Consider the following 20,559-nt stretch of genomic DNA (forward strand, 5'->3'; position numbering starts at 1 on the left):
TCCCCTTCCCTGCCACAAAAGCCTCGCTCGATCTCTTGCCTCCGAAGCCGACGGCTAGATTTCAGAAACCTGAACTGCAAGTGGAAATTCCCTGCCGCGCGCTGCGCAGCGCAGCTCCTGCTGGCACTGGTGGCAGGGGGAAAAATGTCACGTGGGCTCTGCACACACGGCTCGCTGAGGAGTCTTGCATCAGAGGGCAGAAGCCAGCAGCCAGGAAAATAACTCCAATTACGGTAAATAAATCCCCAAATATGTGACAATTTGCCTTTTAAACAGGAAACAGAGGGGAATAAGCAAAGGAAGACTTTGGTCTAAACATTGCTGCCACCAGCCTCAAGAGCCCAAGAGCGAGGCTCTGAAGACACGTCTGGGCCAAAAGCGTTTTACCTGGGCTTTTCTGATGTGTTTCAAAGGCTGAGACAGCTTCCTTCCCCCAAAGGAAAGGCGCCTGCAGTTCCCGGCAGCTGTGCCAACCTCCAGCTCTCCAAGCACTCGGAGGAGCAGCCCTGGAGGGACGGCTACCACCCTCCGGACACGTGCGTGACCCTCGCGGGGCTCCGTGTGAGCGACAGCCCGGCGCGGCACAGGAAACGTGCGCTGCGCGGTCACGCACACCCGCACCACGTCAGCGCTGCTCTCCTGCTCACGTGGCGAAGCCTGGGCACGGCCAGGAACAACCGTGGGCAGCTGATGGAGTGTAAAAGCCCTGCGCACACACGCAGAGAGCTCTCCGTACCTGCGTGCTCTCGAGAGCCTCCACGGGAACACCGGGGAGGCCGACGGAGACCGGGCCCGGGCGCTCCTCCTCCGGGTTTCCTCCTCCCCTGCTTCACGCTCGGACCTGAGGCAAATGAGAAGAGCAGCACCACGAAGGGAGGGGAAGGATGAATTTAACGACCGGTTCCTCCAGGCTTAAAGGCCTTGGGAAGCATTATGTCTTAACAACACCTCGCTAAAGCCAGAGCCAGGCAGTCTCGCAGGGAAATGGCACGCCGCGGCTGCCAGGTGCACGCTCGTCATCTCGGGACAGATGCTTCAGCCTGCGCTTGCTGCACAACAACCCCTCAGAAAGCCAATTAGAAAACCCCCTTGCACCGAGGGGGCCGCGTTCGCATTACAAAACCGAGGCCCCAGGCAGGCGGAGGGCCCTCGGGCTCCCAATGGCACCCGCTGCGGCAGTTCAGCCCCCCAGACGCAGCCCCCAGCGGTCCCCCCCTGTGCCGTGCCCCGAACTGCTACAGCCCACGGAGCTGCCAGCTCCACGGGGCCGGCTGCCCTCCGGTGAAGCACACATTTGCCACGCGAGGAGGCAAACTATGAGAAAACGACTCAGTTCTGCTCCCCAGACAGGGGAAGATCAAGTTGCTGCTTCTGCTATCTACAGCCTGAGGTTTATTACGCTTTGTTTTGTGCCTAATTTTAAAACTCCACCAAACCAAGGCAGCCGTCCACAGCACTGCTTTATTTTTAAACTCACTCAGATGCACTGGACTCCCTTGTGATCGACTCCCAGCACCTTCTGCCTGCTCCAACATGCACGATGTGGTTAGAGCCTCAAGAGAGGCCATTGAGATGTGGCTGCAGCAGCAGAGCGCTACAGGCTTCCGCCGAGCCTTTTTCTGACGCTGCAGTGAGCTCTGAGCAAAGCTGGGTTCCAGCCATCGGAAACCAAACCAGAACCATGAAGATGGTCAGAGACGAGGCCCGGTTCTGCCGCCTAGGGCAGACACCACCAGCTTCTGCAACGTCTCCGGGGATATTTTAAGGGTTTACGCTTTAGCTCGTAAGGCCGAGCAGCTGCGGTCAGCAAAGCGAAACGTGCTCCGCTCCGTGCGCGGTGGCAGGACAGCAGTGGAGCAGCCACTTGTAAGGAGCACAGCCCGAATTTGGGGGGTCCTTCGGGGTCGATGCGTCCCCTGCAGCCAGGCTGGGGTGCTGAACATATGTGGCAGGAGAAGGAAGGGAATCCTGTGCCTGCTAGAAGCTGCAGTTGATGCCCGCCGACCTGGGGATCCTTTTCACGTCTACCAAAAAGACTCAGGCAAGACCAACGTCAGGTTTTTCAGCCAAGGAGGGCTGCGCACGGCACCGAACCCTTGCAAAAACCATAGTTAGTGGACGCTCAAACACGTAACGACAGCTCTGTGTTAGGCAGGCAGTGTTTCTGTTCCACGGGGCCTGTGCAGTGCCGACCTACTCGATACTGCTGCAATGACACCGGTGACTCTGCATTGAAGCCGTACCAGGGAGCAGCACACAATCCTCCCTTCATCAGCCTTTAGAGCTCCCCCGGCCAACCTCGCCTCGGACAGCAAAGCAGACCTTGTTCTCCCGCAGAGGCAGCCCCAGCAGGGCTGCAAGCAAGGCCCAACCCGACCCCGGCCGCCTCCACAAACCCTCCTCGCGCCCCCGTGCGCTCCGGCAGCAGGAGTGCCGCCCCAGCCGCAGCTTTTCGTGGCCAGCCTCCGCCAAAAGAGCCCCACTAGAGGCACCGGGCCCTGCCGAAACCCCCTTTGGGCAGCAAGGCCGGCTGCCTGCTCGCTCCTCAGCCAGAACCTCGCCGTGCCTCCGCGCCCCGACTCTGCTCGGCCCCGGGGGACGCGACTTCACTCCCGGCATGTGCTGAGGATGCACATATGGCGTTCCCCCCCCGCCCCCCCCGCCTCTTCCACCTAAGCCCGACCTCCCTAACAAACTCCACGCAGCGCAACGCGACGGGCCCGAGAGTGCCAGAAGGCATCCAGGTGCTGCAGCCTGATGCTTCACACCCGCGGCCAGGCAAATTTGCTGGGATTTCCGGGAAGTGTCTCTAGGGTGCCCCGCGCTGCGCCCCCACTTTGGTGCGCGCTTGTTAGGAATGCGGGCCCGTCGGGGCGGGGGGGAGAGGGGAAGTTATTCTGGTGGTGGCCTATGAATAACATCCAGTGATTTATAGGAAGTATAATCCAATAATACAGTAAAATAAAACAGTGTGTCTGAGATGGGTTTGATTCCAGGAATTATAAAACAAATTATTAAAGAGAGAGAGAAAGAAAAAAAAAAAAAAAGCCTCAGAGAGGCCAGATCGGAGTAAATTGGGCACAGATGGGCTGGGAGGGGGTTTCTCCCTCTCCCCTCACCGAGATGCCCCTGCCGCAAGCACGGCTTCAATTAGTCCTTTCAGAAACCAGAGTTTTATTTCCCCAAATTACAGAATTAAAAAAAAATTAAAATTCTTGGAGTGTTTGTGGTCGGGATAAAGGGATCCAAAGCTTCTCTGCAACTTGATTGTGCAGATGGCTACCAAACTGTTAAAAGGGCCACCCCGTGAAGGGCCCGCCCCAGCTGGAGCCCAGGATAGCCCCAAAAACCTCAGGAGTCACCAACCTCCCCTGAGAGAGCGCTCTAGCGACCGCACGGCCCTGCCATGCAGAGCACCCACGTCTCTCTGCCTCCTTCCCATCGGTGGGCAACCTCGCCGCCCACGGTCAAGGTCCCCAGGCTGCTTTTTCACACCTCCACCGCTCCTGCCACGAGCTGAGGCAGACCTTGCTGCGCGTCCCCGCGGACAACGGGGCGGTCGGGCTCACCGGGAGGAACACGCTGCTCGGTGCTGCACCGCGGGGGGAACGCTTCATGTGGGAATTCTTCGGCTTCCTCTGTCAGAGAAAACAACAGCCCCGAGCCATCTCCCGGGGTCTTCCCAGCGCTGCCTGGCTCCTCACAGGCAGCTGCGACCAGCTCCAGCGCGCCCGGCTCTGCTCCGGTGGGATGAACGCGGCTCCGGCGCTCACGGAGCCGGCACCTGCACGGGAGGAGGCCGTGAAACGCCACGTGCTGGTCACAGCTGGGTGCAGCTGGCTCTGAAAAGGGTTTAAACACCCCGCTGCACCCCAACAAGTCAGCCCGTCGGATGAGCAACGGGACATCTTGCAAAGGCAGATTTAGGAAAGGGGTAGCCGCAAGCAATGAGGAACACAGAGACATTATTGCAGACACAGTGATGTAGGAAACCAATGCCAGGGCAAAGGAAAACGAGTAAAAAGCAAAGAGCAGATAGAAACCGCTGCCCACAAGTCTCCAAGCTCCTGTGCTGCCTGCTGCTCCACTGAAAAATTGGGACAGGCCGAGCATAATGCGCAGAGAACGGGGGAAGCTGATACCAAGAAAGGGGCCGGGTAGGTGTGAGGCATTAAGTCCAAGGAAGAAGAAAAGTGTTTACTTAAGTGTTTGGTTGTTAATGCTTCCTTTTTTTCAATTCCCAAATCAGTGCTCAGAAATGTGTGTCAACTGGCAGTACGTTAAATCATGCCAAAATTCCCCACGCCACGAGCGCTTTGCCCACCCCACCACCCCACGGCTGCTAGCGGCACCCCCGGATCCCAGCATGAGGAACTCATCAGAAAACAGACACGGGGCAAGCTTGCGAGTTTCTCAGGAGCAGCTGTGGCTCCAGAGACCTGGAAATACATGGGAGGAGAGGGAGGGGAGCACATACCCCACGAGATATCTACCCCCAGACAGCAGGGAAAAAAGAGGCTCCCAGACAGACCTCCCTCGCTGGCCCCGAACCCCCAGGATCTCCTCCTGCTACTGCGAGCTCGCAGCTGAAGGTCAGACAGGCACATGCGCTGGGAAGGCCACAGCCACGCTCCGATCCCAGATTCGCGGGAGGATTTCGGTAGGAGGGGATCTCTGGAGGTCGCTCGGTCCAACTGCAGAGCTCGATCCAGCTCCGCAGAGCTCGGGCGGCCAAGCCCTGACTGCAGCGAGCGCTGCTCGCGGCTCCCCACCGAGGCTCCCCGGCAGCCGGGACGCAGGCAGGGCAGGAGAGCGCTGCCCCGTGCCCTCCACGCCGCCCACACGCTCGGGTCGGCCCCCTCGCACCCGCTCCCGCTGCTGCCCATGCGGCTGCAGCCCGGCGAGGTGACTCTTGTGCTGGGAAACGGGAGCCCGCACCTTCCCGACAGCCGTGCCTGCTGCCTGCTCCGCTTGGTCCCCTGCCCGAGTAACCCACACACCGGGGCAGGAGCCAACACCCTTTTCTCTCCCCCTGTGCTGGGCACTCGGTAATAATTCAGTAAACTTTCCTGCTCGCCTTTTAAACTCCAGGCTCTTTGCTTTCTGGTTTTTTTCCCTCTTCCGCGCCCAGCTCCCAGCACTTCTCAGTATCACGGCGTCGGCGCCGAGCCCAAGCCGGGCTCTGCCAGCACTCAGCGCACGAGCGCTCAGAGACCACCAGAGCATTTGCGCTGACAACAGAATTTGCTTTGCCAACAATATTCTTAGCAATGTTTTAGGGTCACCAGAGCAAGGAGCCCTCGGGGAAATCCTTTAAGGGCACGAAGCCTCAGCTGGCAGCCGCCGTGCCATCGGACCTGCAGGCATTTCATGACCACCACCACCTGCTCCGCGCGAGGTCTGCAGGTCCCCAGCAGGAACGAGTTTTGCTTTTCTCTCGAGATCAGAAAGCTGGGAGCAGCTGGCAACTACTCACCCGGGAGGCAGGAAACTCCGAGAATACTTATTTTTCACATGAGATAAAAAGTGCTCCCTTTCTGTCACTCACTCACTCACATCCACAGCTCGGCTGCGGATGGAAGAGCCGAGCCCAGTGGTCTGAGAGCTGGGATCGCTTCCAGCTCTGCCACGGGGGCTTGCTGCACGGCCCAGACAGATTTCTTCCTCTCTTTACCACCCGCTCCTGTCTGCAGCACAGACACGGCTATTAATATACCTACCGGGGGGCTGCGCAGAGGCATTGCTCATAATCGTAAAGCACTTTGCAGCTCAAACATAAACACGCCATTGCCGGTTGGCACCCGGCAGGAAGGAGGGCAAGTCCTCGTACGAGGGCTGCCGGCTCACCCAGGGCTTCCCCCGCCTGAGGAAGGTTCCTGCGAGGCAGGCCGGGCACCCAGCACGGGGATCTGCACGTCCCAGCCCTCCTGCTGCCGCCAGCTCGCTCCATGCGCTGACCTCAGCCCCCAGCCAGCGGTCTGACAAGTGGCCAAGTGGCTCACGAGGGAGAAACCTTCCAGCAGCAGCTCCTTGGGGCTCCGCCGCATCGCCCACGCGCCGGCTTTGACTGAAGGCCATCAGCTGGAGGCTTCCACCTTTGGGATCCAGCTCCTAAGCCGTTGGCGTGCCCGACGCTGCCTCCTCCCAGCCGGGGAGCGCGGCCCCAGCCCTGCTCCCAAATGCGTGGCGCGGGCCGAGCCAGGCACCTGCTGCTGTGCAGGGACGGACACATCCCCTGGAGGCACAATTCCAAGCCCAGTGGAAGGGATTCTGCTTTGGTGGCATCACAGCACAAACCCAACAACAGCAGGGACCACGCAGAGCCCCCTGGGTGGCTGGGCGATACTGGACGTGCTTCGTCCTCCGGGTGCCTTACCGTGGGGCGCAGCCTCCAGCCCAGCAGCTCCCACCGCACGGCTCTGCAGGCAGCGCCGCTCTCCCAACAGCCAAAACCTCCCGGATCCTCCCAGCCCTCTGGGTGCCAGCGTGGGCACTGAGCAGGGCCCAAGCTAACTGCGGGGAAGGCAGAGCCGAAAAACGAAGCCCTCTGTCTGTGCCTGCTGACTCAGGCTCCAGGGAGACGCAGCGCCTCCTCACTGCACCGTGCTACACACCTCACCGAGGCCCTTCTGTACAGGCCAGGGCTCTTTTGCTGTCCCTGCACACGCCGACACCCTCAGGAATCCACTCTGCTTCCCCATCAGATGCATAATTCCCCCCCCGCCCTCATCCAGGAGCAGCTCGACCCTACAAAGAGCGGCCGCTCCCCAGCCCCGGCTCCCTTCGAGCAGCACGTGGTACCTTTGGGCTGGGAGTTGTACACCGCAAACATGTTGATTGCCACGAGCTGGAGCATGCGGGTGCTTCCGATGGGAGGAGGGCTGTGCTGCAGCAGGACCTGGAACTCCCTCAGGACCTCTTCGGCCACCGCAGGGAACGTCTCCATCCTGCAGGGAGAGAGAGAGGCTGGAGAGCGCAGGCTATGCCCCGGGGCCGGTGGCACAGCTCCCTCCGTGCCACCTTTCCCCGAGGAACGGGGACCCCCCCAGCTCTTGGGGGGCTGCCTCCCGTCCCAGAGCCGCAGGGAATCACCGCCTCGCAGCGAAGGTGCGGGCGGTGCGAGGGAGACAGCCGAAGCCTTCCTCGGAGAGGGCAGCGAGGGATTGCTCTGTAACTGACAGGCAGCATTCCTTTGGCAGGAAAACGCGGCCTTTATGAGTCATTTCTGACCAACCATTTTTTTCTACTGACTTCTACCAAGCCGGGAGGGGTGCCAAGAGGCAAGAGGCTCACTTGGACCAGGAGCAGCCCATGGGACAGAAACCTAGGCTGCAGCGAGCTGCACACACTGGTGCCACATTGCGGATGTGGCAGCTCCACTGCCTTGAGCTCTGGCCAGAGCACGCTTCCTCCAGTGCCTGTCCCGCTCGCTCGGGACAGGACCCCACAAGAGCCCCAAGCTCCACGCTCCCAGCACGGTGACCGAGTCCTTAAATCCTCACCGCTTGGAGCCCTGCTTTGCCCAGGGGACAGCAATTTGCAGATGAACACCCAGCCCCGTCTGGCTGCTGCTAACGCCAGCACCGCAGCTGGGCCCCGCAGCGCTGCGAGCGCTCGTCGGGACACGGCAGTGCCACGGCCGGGGACGGGGTGAGCTTTCATCGCCGCTCACAAGTGCCCGTGGAAACGTGACACGTTTATCCTGCTCTTCATCTGGCATCGCCGAGGGAATCGGCTGAGGTTACGTGGCAGAGCTGATGGATCCCCAGCAATCCCCCAGATGAACTGGGGTCAAAAACCAAACCAGTTGCAAAGAGCACAGGCGGGTTGCAAAAATCACTGCCACGTGGCTGCCCACAACAGCCCTCCCCTGAGACCTCACCTGGTATCCCACAAAGGCATCTTTATCACCAAGAAGCTGCCAAAAGCTTTGTAAATTAGTGGGGGGGGGGGGGGGAAAAAAAAAGGTTCTCCCGGCCCGTTGCCTCCTCTGCTGAGCTTGCTCCAGACCCGCCAGGAACGAACGCTGCTCTGGCAGCAAGTGCCAGCTCCAGCGATCGGTGACACTGAACTCGGGTGCCCACAACGGGAGGGAGGGAGCCCAAACCTGCAGCGGGTAAGGCGTCTGGAGCCAGGGCAGGCAACCTCAGGGGCCTCCATAGCAATTTCCTCTGTCTTTCCCCCGAGAGATGCAGATCTTGTGATATCAGCACGCTACAGGCTGGATTAGCAAGCTGCTTCTGGTAAGCCACATGGGCAATTCTGCTGGGCTTCCCCAACAGACTTTCAGGACAGTAACAGGCTCTATTTTTAAAGACAGAAATGGCTTTCTTCTTAACCATATTTCACAGCTGCCTTTCAACAGCCGGTTCTACCTGGCAGCGGGGGTACCCTCTCCCCTGGCACCGTGTGCTGGAGCGGTTCAATGCCACCGTGACATCCCCGCTGTGACAAACTTGTGCTCCGGAGCTGGGCAGGACGGAGCGGCTCCGCCAGCCCAAAAGTGCTGCTCCCCCTCGGAGAGGCAACTTCCCTGGACTTGGGGCTCAGCCAGGGAATTAGAGCAAACCGATCGCTTCGGAAGACTTCCTAATTTTGAGAAATCTCAGCCCCCAGCCAGCACGGCCAGCAACATCCTCCTAGAGCAGAAAGGACACCGGGGCCGGAGGAGCCCTTTGCAGGATGGGTTGTTAGCGAGGAGATGAAGGTTCGTGCCACGGAATAACAACCAGAAGAAGTTGTGAGGGCTTCCTCAGCCCCGCCAGCTGTGCTCTGATTCCGCCGCACATCTGGAACGGCACGCGGTAACCCCACTGAGCTCAGAACCGGCAGGTCAAGAACAGAGCGGAAGCTTTTAATAAACTGCTTACCTGTGGTTTTAGGAGCAAAAGAGCCCGATCACTACATCAGCAGCTTTTCCCTACTTTTTACGGATAACTGACTATAGATCCTGCCCAGAGAGGACTCAGCTAGTCCTCACCTTTTACCTATATCGAGCACGGAAGCTATTTAGCAGGGCTGGACAATTTCTCTTCCTGTGTCATGGTATTACTTTCTAGTTCCCTTCTAAGTACTTGAGGGGATATTCTGCCACTAAACATCCTTGGGTTTTCTAAATGACTGTCCTGGGAAGCAACTGCCTCAAAAGCTGCATCTTAATTTCACAAAAGTCTCGGGAGCCAAATGTGCAAGCAATCACTGCAACATCCCCATTAATCCCCCTGCTGGCACGCATTCAGCCCGGAGCTCGGCCGCGAGCGTGGCCCGGCGGAGCCGAGCACCAGCAGCTCCCTGGACGCTCTGCCCTGCAGCACAGACACGCTGCGGTTCCCAAACCTTTCACGGGCTCTCGCAGCTTTCCTCCCGATTTCCTGCGGGCAGGAGGAGGACATCGAGTGCTGCCTCCTCGCTGCAGGCCGGCCTGCTGCCCCCAAGCAGGTAACGAGGGCTTTGCGGTTCAGGGAGAGATCCACAGCCATTGGGATTCCACATGGATTGCTCTCCCCCTCTCCCTCAGACACTTGGCTCTCCAGCGGGTTGTCCAGCGCTGCCCCTGCTTCGTTGCTTTATGAAGGGTGCAAAGTCAAGGACGTGCCCCCCTGAGTAGCCGTCCCAGGGAGTGCATCGTGTGGAACAAGTGCCACGGCTTTAGGGTGCACGACGGGGTTGGTGCTGGCGTCCTGCACCCTCTGCTTCCCCTCTCCTAGGAGGGAAGGGGACAGGTCCCCCTCCGACACCTGACTCCGCCTGCGGAGTGGGGACAGCTCCATGGAAGCCTGTCGGCTGCGAGGCTGAGCTCTGCTCGCCGGGTCAGAAGGATGTCCCCCGGGCTGGGCCCGCAGCCCAGGCCTGGATCAGGCTCGCTTTGCTTCAAGGAGAGCTCTCAATTATTTGAAACCAGCTTATGACAGACGTGGCCAAGGGGCACTTCGTGTAAACCCGTTCCCACAGCTCTCAGCTGCGAGGCTTCCCCCGAAATGGCAGCGAGGAGACGAAGGGCGAAGCTGGTCTCGATGTGCTGCGGACCCTCCTGCACCCTCCTGCCCCCAGAGAGCCCCCAGAGCCCCCTGCCCGCTGGCTGAGGGTGGGGGCAGTGGGAAACGAGGGGGAAACTCCCGAGATTAACGGGGAGGGAGCATGGTTTGGGGCCAGGAGAGGGAGAAAACAGCCTCCGGTCCCGCCCGTGTGCGGATCAGCTGGCTGAGCTCAGCCTCTGCCAGAGGGTCCTGGTGCACGAGCAGGATCAGGCCTGGAGGTGGGGGAAGAAAGAGCCCCAACAATAACCACCATGGACCGGAGGGCGGGTAAGGAGAATAGGAACCAGGAGGCTAGGCCTGCAAGAATTCACACCCTGTGCCCTCAGCTCCAAACACAGCTTAGTTGCTAACAATATTAAATTCCAAAAAGACTTGTAATGTAGGAAAATAAAATAAACATCCTGCACACTTACCCAATCCTGGTAAACAGCTTCCCATGGGCATGGAGAAAACTGAGGATGAACCTTTTGTTCAGCTGCATGGGAAAAAAAAAAAAAGAGAGAGAGAGAGAGGAGAAAACAATTAAACTCTCTCCGATTTCCTGTGAATTAAGAATGTCCCCAGTGACAGAAGAACCTGGCCTGGATACTGGGGGTGGCACTGGAGATGGGAACCAAATGGACATGCCCAAACTCTTACAAACATCATGCATGCAGGCGAGGGCAAGTGCCAAACAGCTGGATGCGGAGCGGGGAGAGGGCGGTGGAGACACAGCACCCTCTGCCGGGACCTGGGTGCTCGCAGCAGCCCGGCTGGGCTCAGCGCCGCCAGCCCCAGGCACGGCGCAGCTCCGCGCCCGGACCGGGACCCAGCAGCTTCTGCAAAGGGTGTCCCAGAGCACGGCGCTTCCAGCCGGTGGCGAAAAGAAACAGAAATACAGAAGCGACTCGGTCGGTGCTCAGGTTGGCACAGAGCTGAGGGCAGCCCCTGGTCGAGGCGGGGAGGGAAACGCTCATAAAGCTCAGCAGCAAAGCTCGGAGCGCTTCTCTGTGCCGTGCCGGGGCAGCTTTCAGAAGCGAGGGGTTTTGGGGTGATGCTGTGCCCTTGCGTTTAGCCCCAGCCTCAAGCAAAGGCAGAGAGGGAGCCTGAGTTTGGATTTATCAGAAAAGCGCCCGCGAGCCTGCAGCACCGAGCCCGGGGCAGGGCTCATTATTTCTCTTGTGAGCTGGTGGAGCAACGTGGAGCTGAGTGGATGCAGGGAAAAGTCCAAAGCACATGGTGTAAAGGCAGCTTCCTGCCCCACTTGGGTCCAATAACACCAAAATCTAACTGAAATAAATGCTTGCTACCACTCGAAGCCACCTTTGCTAGCTCAGCAGCACTCTGGGCTTTCCCCATCCTTATCTGAACAGCTCTGAAGAAGGCTGGGGGTAAAGTAAAAAGTCACTTTGCCTGGCCCTGGAGGTGGCTGTGTCGCCCTAGGGATAGCCTGGCCTCTCTCTTACCTTCTCCACCACGAGAAGCTTCCAGCTAGCACCCACCCGCCTGCACAGCCTCACCGCCGTGACAAAAGCCAGGCTCCGAGCCCTGCTGACCGGCAGCGGCCCGGGTCCAAATGCTGCAGCTCCACTCCCATTCCTGCGAGGATTTGTCACCCTGAACCCCTCTGCTTCCACTTACGGGGGGAGTCAGGAGCACGGAGAGAGGAGCAGGACAGCAGGAAGGGCTTCGGCAGTGCCACGTGCCGGGACGCTGCCGAGGCTGCGGCAGGCAGCACGGGCTGCCCTAGCCCGGGAGCTCCTCCTGCCTCATGTGCGGAGCTGCCCCGCTCACGCCGTTACTCACACGAGCTGCTCCTCGGTGTAATTAGCCCGCGCTGCGCTCCCCGAGGACCCGTGCAGGAGAAGGATGCCCTGCTGCAGAGCCGCTCCTGGGCCATGTGCGAGTTTCAACATAAAGCCTGCCTCATAAAACAAGCCAGACCAATTAAACTGGCCCCCGCAGCAAGGGGTTCTTGCTTGCTCGCTATTTTACTGCTGCCCTAAAGAGCCCTTTCCGCTGGAACCTGACTTTATTTGCCACCATTTTATTAACTCTGCAGATGAAAACCCAAAGAGGCCGGGGAATAGTGGGACGGCAGAGCAAAGCCCTCGCTCGCTTTGCCAGCCAGGTTTGGACGGCTGCTTCTCCGCCACCCTCTTTAAGACACCGAGGCAGCTCAGAGCTCGAAACCGTTAACGTTTTCCTTCAGGCGACGCCCTGTGGAGGTGGAAAGCTGGTTTGTGACCAGCTCCGCGGCTCCAGCTGCTATCAGGCACCCCCGAGAGCTGCAGCCAGCTCCCGGCCCCGAGCTCAGGTGCAGGAGCCCGGCGGTGAGCAGCGCTCTCCCCCTGCTCTCTTGGAGGCTGCAGGAGCAGCAAGAGGGGCACCGTCAGCTCCGTGCTCCTCGGTGAGGGGATGTGGAAAAGAGACGCTGCCTCCATCAACACCCAGGGCCCCCGCCTGACCCTGGAAAGCCCACGGCAAGGCTGACAGGCAGGTGGCACGTAGGGGAAATAAGAAACAAGGGCAGCAGTTCACCTCCAAGGCCCACGTTCAGCCCGCAGCCTCGGGAGCACTCACCCTGCAATCCTTGCAGCCCTTTACTGGCAGCGGGGGAGTACCAAAACTCCCCACCTTGAATGGAAAGTGACGCCCACAGAGGGACACGCACAGAGCCTTCCCGCAGAGACACCCGGCTCCGGGAGGGCTGGGCAGGACCCGGCTGCACCCAAACCTTCTCAGAGGGAGCTCCAAGCTCGGCCTTTTCACCTGCAATGCCGAGGACTAAGCGGTCACACAGCACAGGACCCGGTGCCGGGACGTACACCGGTGCATATAGCGTTTATTTTTTAAGAGGAAGCAGGATACCTGCCTCTGGGAAAGAAGCAGGTTTCGTGCCTCCTGCCAACTTTAGCATGAACCCAGCAAGCCCAGGCCGAGCCCTGTGCGCCCCGGCACCGTGGCATCGCGAGCAGGCACCTTTCGTGCTTCTTTCATCCCTTTTTTCTCTCACAGCCTCGAGGTTTTGATGAGCTCATCGCTTAACTTTGGACCTTTCATCTCCGAGTTCACGCGAGGGCCACGGGCTGCTTTGACTGGGCTTTTTCTCTGAATGACTCGTCCTGGAGTGACTCACCTGCCCCTCAGCCTCCGGGAGCCAAGCGCCACTTCTCACGGCGAGAGGGAAACGGCGACTTCCACCCAGCGGCGCGGGGCAGGGAGGAGGAAGTCCCGCCGCCCGCCGTTCTGCATTTTGCGGAGCGAAACGCTTCCCCGAAGCCCTGCTGCCACGCTCCTGACCCCGGTACTGGAAGGGGAGACCCGCAACGACTGCCTGGCTTCATCTGAGCTCGGCCCCGTCCAAAAGGCTTCCCAAAAATGGTCCCCGCGTGGATGCCAGGGGAACACAGAGCTCCCCGTGGGCAGCTTTGTTCCTTGGGCCGGGGAAACAAACCTGGCTGGTCCCCGTTGGGCGCTTGGGAAGAGCCCACCAGACCAAGCAAAGCTTACACAACATGAAACGATGTCAGAAAACGGACTTTGTCCCTTCCAGCTGAAGGGCGGGCATCACTGATATGGAAGTTATGAGCATATAGTGAAGGCATTAGTTATAAAAACAAACCAGCTGTCAAGAAGAAGAAGGGGTCCCTGCACACAGTAGTGCCTGAAGCTGAAAACAGCTGTTTCGGCTGTCATGAGTCAGCATGTGCAGACAGACTAAATCCACCTGGGAAGAGGCAACCTCACCAGAGGAAGCAACCCGCTGCTGCTCGGGGAGCATTCACACGCCGCAGCGCCAACCAAACTGGATTTGTTGCCATGGACGAAATCAACAGTGACTAACAAACTGCTCGCCGAGCGGCTCGGAGCACAGATAGCAACGGCCCTGGAACAGGCAGCTCGAATCCCGGGGAGGCCACGGGGAGTACGTCCTGACAGCACGCAGACCAGAGGCGGTCGGGCAGCTCAAGGAGAGGTTTGTCGCGGCTCGAGCCAGGAAAGAAGAAAAGCGAGAGCCGACCTCGAGAGACTCCGCGCCGAGCGAAACGGGTTGAAAATGTGTCTCCCACCCCAGTGCAGAAACACAGGAAATGCCAGCGGGGTGCGCAGGAAAAGGAGCGCCACGGAGCTGAGCTCCCGTGCTTGAACCCGGCACGGACGCGCTTGGCTCCCCGCGGGGAGCGCGCCGAGCTTTGGCACCTGAGCATCGGTCCCAGCTGCGAAGGAGGCACCAAATAAGGGAAGGATTCTGGAGCCGCGACTCCTGGGGAAAAAACCGTTTCAAGTTAAAAATTGTTACTTCAGGTTTGGAAGTAAATTTCAGGATCTGGTCTTTATCAAGCGAGGCAAACTTTCTTCAACATCAGCAAAGCATCTGCGGAGCAGAAAGCGGTGTCAGAGTCAAAATAGGCTGCAAAAGACAAGTCCATTAATCAAGAGACCAGATGCAGAAGTGCCTGTAACAAACGCGCTGTCTCCACTGGAGTGGAAGGGACTGGAGCACAGCGGGGCGTTCTCCTAAGTCTCGGGGTATCCTCAGTGACAAGGGGTTGGGATACAGACCACAGAGCCACGCAGTTCAGCTCCAAAACACGTACCACACTCGTCCCAAATATTTTCGGGGTTTCTTGGGCAGCCAGGCTTTTCCAGGCACAGCTTCCTAGCTGGGAATGGTGTGAAATAACATCCAGGCACCCAAACCATGCCATATTGTCTCTCCCAGCTCAGGGGCTGGATACGCCACGTTACATATGAAGATTATTCCCCTCTCCCCCAGGCTCCTTCACTGCTACACGCCGACCCAGCCCAAGGGCAGCAGCGGGGCCGTTATCTCCCCTGGAGGCGGCCCTACAAGGAGCCTGAGCCTTTCCCCACGCCGTGCCTAACCTGCACGGTTCTGGCGGAGCTCTCTGGGGCTCCATCTCTCTGAATCAGCACCCAGCACGGAGAGCGAGCTTCCCAGACAGCCCAGGATGCTGCAGCGGGCTTCACTGGCAAGGCACCAGGAGGTTTTCACTGCTGCAGGTGCAATTATAACAGCGTGCCGGTGGAAAGCGCGTTGTGCAAACGGCTGTCTGCATAAAGGGGCTATCAGGGATGGCTGGCATCTTTTGCCGGATTTACGAGATAGCTACAGAGCTGTGGGCAAATTCCAGCTGGGCTAATTAGCATAATAATTCCTCTTTGCGCACTACCTGCAGCCACGAATGGATACAGAGCTGCCTTTGCTGCTCCTTGCCACGTGTTCCAGTGCAGGTTTCTGTTCAGCAGTTGCAATGCCCTGCCCTGCCCTAGGTTCATTTTTGTAGCAACAGAAGCAATTCCAGGGAGAATCCCCATACTTAACGCGAGACACTGCACAAATGTAAAATCCAATTTACTACGACATGGAAAAAAGAGGGAATCCTGATGCCTTGTGGCCTTGAGGCTTAAGAAATTCATTTACAGGTAAAGAAAACTTGATGCACTCCTACAGCTTCCTGATCTTGTGGACTGCACCAACTCCAGGACACATCTCATGGCTGTAAAAGTCACAAGTCAGCATCCCGGCAAGACGAAGAGAGGCATTTAGGAAGCCCTTCATCAAAAGCAGGTGAAATGAGAAACAGAAGCAAGAAAAGCGCGCACTTCAGTAATGTAAAATCAAGCAGCGGTGACTTCACCGGCTCTGAAATAAATATCTGGCCTATGTGGACGTTTAACGTGATTTAGTAATGAAGCTATTAGCAGGACTTTCAGTTTAAGGAAAACAGGTCAAATGGAATATTTACACGCATGCGATTTCCTCTTCAGCCACACTTGTAACCTAAGCTGCTTGTAAAGCATTTAAATTAGTAATATGCAGCATTCCTGAAAAAATATTAGACTAAACACCGTATATCAAAATTAAATAAAACCTGATTGAGTTAACATCTTAAAAAGCAGCGGTCTTCAGGGAACCCTCACTGAACCGGGTGGAAAGAGATTGGTGGAGCCTCACTGGCAGCGTTTTTATCGACAAACTGAAAGTAAATTCGATCGTCCGACTGCCTGAGACACAAAAGGAACGATAAGCAAGGATGGCTGCAGCGCATTCCCACAAGGTTATTACAATCATTTCACAATCTGAGATTTTCCAACATCAAATGCCACGTTACGCATCTGGGGTCATGGAAAGTATGCCTCCAGGAAACTGAGCCCGAGACAGCTTCTCCACTAAGGCTCGAGGGACTGCAGAGGCTAACCTCCCGGTGCAGCATCGGCAGAAGGGTTAGGCTGTCCCTCAGACGAGCAGAGAGCACCGGGCAGCACATTTCCATCTACATACGGCGCTGGCGAGACCGACGCTGAAATACAGCACCCAGTTCTAGTGCCCTGATTTTAGAAAAAAAGATGCTGAAAAAGTGGAAAAGGTCCAAAAGCCAGCCGTAAAAGTGATTTCAAAGGCTAGAAATAACGCCTTGCAGTGAAAAACCTAAACAGCTCGATCTGCTTAGCGTATCAAAAAAGCCTGGGAGGTGATTTGGTTGCTTCCTGCAAAGGACCTCCACGGCACTTAAAGGCTCTTTGCACGAGCAGAAAAGCAAAGCAGAAGAACAAACTAGAAACATTCACTCTGGAAACAAGGTACAAATGTTTCAGAACCAGCTCAATTACCACTGGAACTAACTCCCCAGGAAGAGGGTGGATTCTCAAGGCTGGATGTCTTTCTGGAAGTTTTGCTGTAGCCAAACACAAGTTATTTGGCTTCACACAGGAGTAGCAGGGTGAAATTTAAGGACCTGTGATATACAGGAGATCAGACTAGATGATCTAATGGTCCCTGCTGGCCATAAACTCCATGAATCTATGCAAACACGCCAAAGAGGGTCCTCAGCTGAGATATCAAGTTCACTTTCAACACTAAATGTTTCACAAATTGGCTCCGGTGCTGCAGGTCATTTAGGATACAAGCTCAGCTCTTGAAGGCTGCATCTGGTTAAGCACTGAGAGATGACCCGGGCAGGGCCGTGCTTCGTCCAGCAGGTAAGGGGCAGGCTGCGTGCCGAAGCCCCAGCAAAAAGCGGCTTATGCTCAAACACGCACAGTGTGCCAGGAGAAACCAGCATCTGCGATAAAAACGTGACACCGAGGAACGCGTGCTGAGCTCTGTTTGTAAGAGATCTTCCCTTAACGTAGCTCGGGGTGTCGTCAGCCTTCTTCACTATTCCAGAGCAGATCATCTGTGGGGTCAAGCACGAAGGAGGGAGATAACAGGAGAAATTCAGAAAGGTGAGGACAGGAGAGATCTAACCCAAAAAGGCTTAGGAAGGAATTAGGCCAGCAGAGGAGACGTTTGGACAACAGGCTGAGCAGAGGCAGAGCCTTCCAGAAGGCTGACAGCGTTATCACAGGCTGCTCTTCGCACTCCTGCTCTCCCAAGCTGCGTCCATCGGCGGGGCAGAGGGCAGTGAGAGGCGGCCAGCGCTCCGCACGGCTCCCACCGCTGCGGCTGGCTGCCCACGCACGGGCAGGGCGCTGCTTGGGGAGCTCTTCCGGAGCCTTCGCTCCTACCTGGGTGGTTTCACCCGGGGCACGAAGGCATCTTCGTCTCCGCTGTGCGCCACGCAGCAATGAGGTCTGCTGGGGAGGAAGAGCAGAGCCAAGGACAGAGGAAATGACACAGATTCCAGCAGGTTCCACTCCCTGATCCTCCGGAAGGAAGTTTCTTTCCTAATACCCACCTCCACAGTGGATACGAAGCCTGGCTGGAAGTGGCTCATTCAACAGTGGAAAGAAATAAATATTCCCCGTGGCAGAAATAAAGAGTTTTGGCTGCGGAATACGAGGTGCCATCCCAAAAAGCGTTCAACAGACGGCAGAAAAGGTGGGAGCGGGCCAACTGCAGACAGAGATCAAGGTTAGACCAACAACAAACAAAAAAAAGAGCTCAAGAGCAATCACCGTCTGACAGGCTTCACCCTGCTCTGGGAAATTTCCCAATACTGCTATTAGACGTTCTACTTCCTTTACCAGCGCTGCCAATTCCTGCAGTATTCTCATCTGAAGCGCAAACCCTCCCCTCCCGACAGCGCTCCGCAGCGCCTGGCCCATCGGACCCGCTGCCACGAGCAAGGCCTCATGTGCGGCAGCAGGAGGGGTTTGGTTACACACAAATCCCCGGCTGATCAGCACCAGCAGGAGAGGAAATGAGGAAAAGAGCGAGTGACAGGGGAAGGCGGTTTCTGGATGATTGTACTTGGGTTTAGAGCATGAGAAGCTTGTTGGAACTCGCAGCCTTGCCCCCACCCCGTCCGCAGCCTCTCTGGGAGCGCGGGGATGTAGCGGAGCCCCTCGCACAGGCACGAGGCCTTGATGTCCTTGTAGCGCTCCCACCTCCGATCCACCAGCACACATTAGCACCAGATGCTCGTTACCGGAAGGAGACCAATGTCGGTGTTTCTCCCCTTCAAGTAACATTAGGCCCTGCCTTGTTCTTCGCAGTTAAATAAAACCGCCAACACGGTCTAAAAATAAAATTAAGAAAAAAAAAATATATATATATATTAAAAGTCAACACCAACTTCTGGAAACTCTTACCGATAGCTTAAGCCTTCGCTTTCTGGGTAGTGACAAAAGGTCAAGCTGTGCTGGAAAGCAACATGTGGGTTCTACACGACATGCGTGCACACGCTGCCTCAGCCAGCAGGCTCCCTGAGCTGTACCGAGCTCGGGGAGGCTTCAGCAGAGCGGTGCTGAGCGTCCACGGGGGATCACGAGCCCCAACAGCGTGCTACAGCGTTTCTGGGCGGATTGCTAGTGCCTGAACTGCAGCTGAGGATTCTTACCGCTGTTTTGAAGTAAAAAAAAAAAAAAAAAAACAAAAAACAGTTTTTAGAAGTTCAGCGCGAGCAGGGAGGGTGCACAACTGGCAGCAGGCGAAAAAGGCAGCGCTAGCTGCATGGCTGAATGTCACGTCTCAAGCCCAGAGAGGCTAGGAGTGTGGTTTTGGTGTTTAACCAGCTTCAACTGCAGCCTGGCACTCTTTTACTTCCTCCGCAGAGAAGGCTTCTCACTGCTGGGGGAGAGAAACCAACCTTACCGCGCGAAACCAAACGGCTAGAGTAAAAATAAAGCCCCGAGGTGGTTTGGTGACCGAGGTCAGATTAGGAGGCGGAGGGTTTGCAGCCTGGGGAAAGCACTCAGAAATACTCATGCTGCCAACCGAGAAAGAGATTACAGAAAAGGAGGCAGGGCAGAGAATTAATGCGAGTCCAGCAGCGAAGAGCCTGAGAAGCCTCTTTCGCACGCTACCAGCTCCCCCGTGCTCAAAACAGTTTGTAAACCGTTTCCTAAACACAAAAGGAAAAAAAAAAAACCCAGACCCAGTCCTGACCTCCATGAATGAGTAACCAAACCAAACTGCTTCCTGCGAGCTTGCGGGGGTGAGGGCAGGAGGCTGCCCGGGCAGGGCAGAGGGAACTCCACCTTTCTCCCTCTCAAGTACCGCTCTGGGCACGAAAATTAAGGACTCGACAACTCACGCTGCTTTTGCACGTGGGTGGTGGGCAAAGGAGAGGAATGAGGAGGGGCAGCCTTCAGCTGGCTGCCAGCGCTTGGTGTTCTGGCCCCAGAGAGCCTCCCTCTCCTTTTTGTGCCACGGGGGAGGCTCAGCAGAGGACCGCAGCACGGCAGAGGTACTATAACAGAGCAGCAGGCTGGAGGGGAAGCACTGCCTTCCCCTGACAGCCAGGGCAGACCGTACCGCGCCAGCCCACAGAGAGGATCGCTCGCGTCAAATACTAGAGAGCACCTAAGCGTGGAGGAGACAAACTTCCTGACTTAACAGCAGCCGCCTTCCTGCGGCAAGGCGCCGACGGCAGCCTGCCCCAAGGCCCTCTGCAAGACCTCGTGTCGCTCTCCTGCACCGAGAGAGGCCGAGGGGGCACTCCCTCACTTCCCGTGTCCCCTCCCTTTGGGGACGCACCTACGCCACCGCTCGGGCTCGGCTCAGATGTGGGACAGGCGTGAGAAGTGGCTTCGGCGGACAGCCCGGCCGCTGGGCATCTCCAGGCACTGCCGGGCTCGTGGCCTCCGTCCCCTCCGCCCTCCGCACAGGAGCACAACGTTGGGCGTAAAATAAAAGCAGGCAAGAGTTAGCACAGGGCTGGGAGCTCCCAGGGCATCAGCAGCAGCCCGAAGGGTGACCCTGCGCGGGGGCAGCAGCGAGGGGAAGGCAGGCAGTGGGTGGTGAGTGCAGAGCCTGCTCCATGGCACAGCCAGGCTTTCGGGCTGCCCAGCTAAAGCAGGAGCACAAACCCCTGGCTGCTCGGACTTGTCTTCCACCCCAGAGGCTCCTAAAATGGACCTTTGTGAGCGCTCTGGCCACCTGACGCCACAGGCCCCAAGCGGAGCCCTGTACTCCTGCCAGCAGGGATTATTCTTAAGAGCCTACATGGAAAGAGAAAGGAGAAGGCATCATCCTTCACCATCCCGTGAAGCGCCGCCCGGCAGCGAGGACACAGGCTGCCACCAGCAGACCCGGGGACGGGTGCCTCGGATCAGCGAGCTTCCCAAGAGG

At 57.6% G+C, this 20,559-nt stretch overlaps 1 protein-coding gene across 6 annotated transcripts in view; it reads right to left on the reverse strand.

Annotated features, from left to right (window-relative positions):
* Positions 1–20,559, reverse strand: part of SMG6 (SMG6 nonsense mediated mRNA decay factor) — a 109,218-nt gene that overhangs the window by 73,814 nt on the left and 14,845 nt on the right. For all 6 annotated transcript variants that reach the window (XM_040533013.1, XM_040533012.1, XM_040533014.1 and 3 more), the window contains exons 9-10: positions 10,451–10,512; positions 6,802–6,947 (exon numbers count right to left, since the gene is read on the reverse strand). In XM_040533013.1, coding sequence (XP_040388947.1) covers positions 6,802–6,947; positions 10,451–10,512 — 208 coding nt within the window. The remainder of the gene's footprint in view (positions 1–6,801; positions 6,948–10,450; positions 10,513–20,559) is intronic.

The sequence above is a fragment of the Cygnus olor genome, chromosome 20 (assembly GCF_009769625.2).
Source record: "Cygnus olor isolate bCygOlo1 chromosome 20, bCygOlo1.pri.v2, whole genome shotgun sequence".
NCBI lineage: Eukaryota > Metazoa > Chordata > Aves > Anseriformes > Anatidae > Cygnus > Cygnus olor.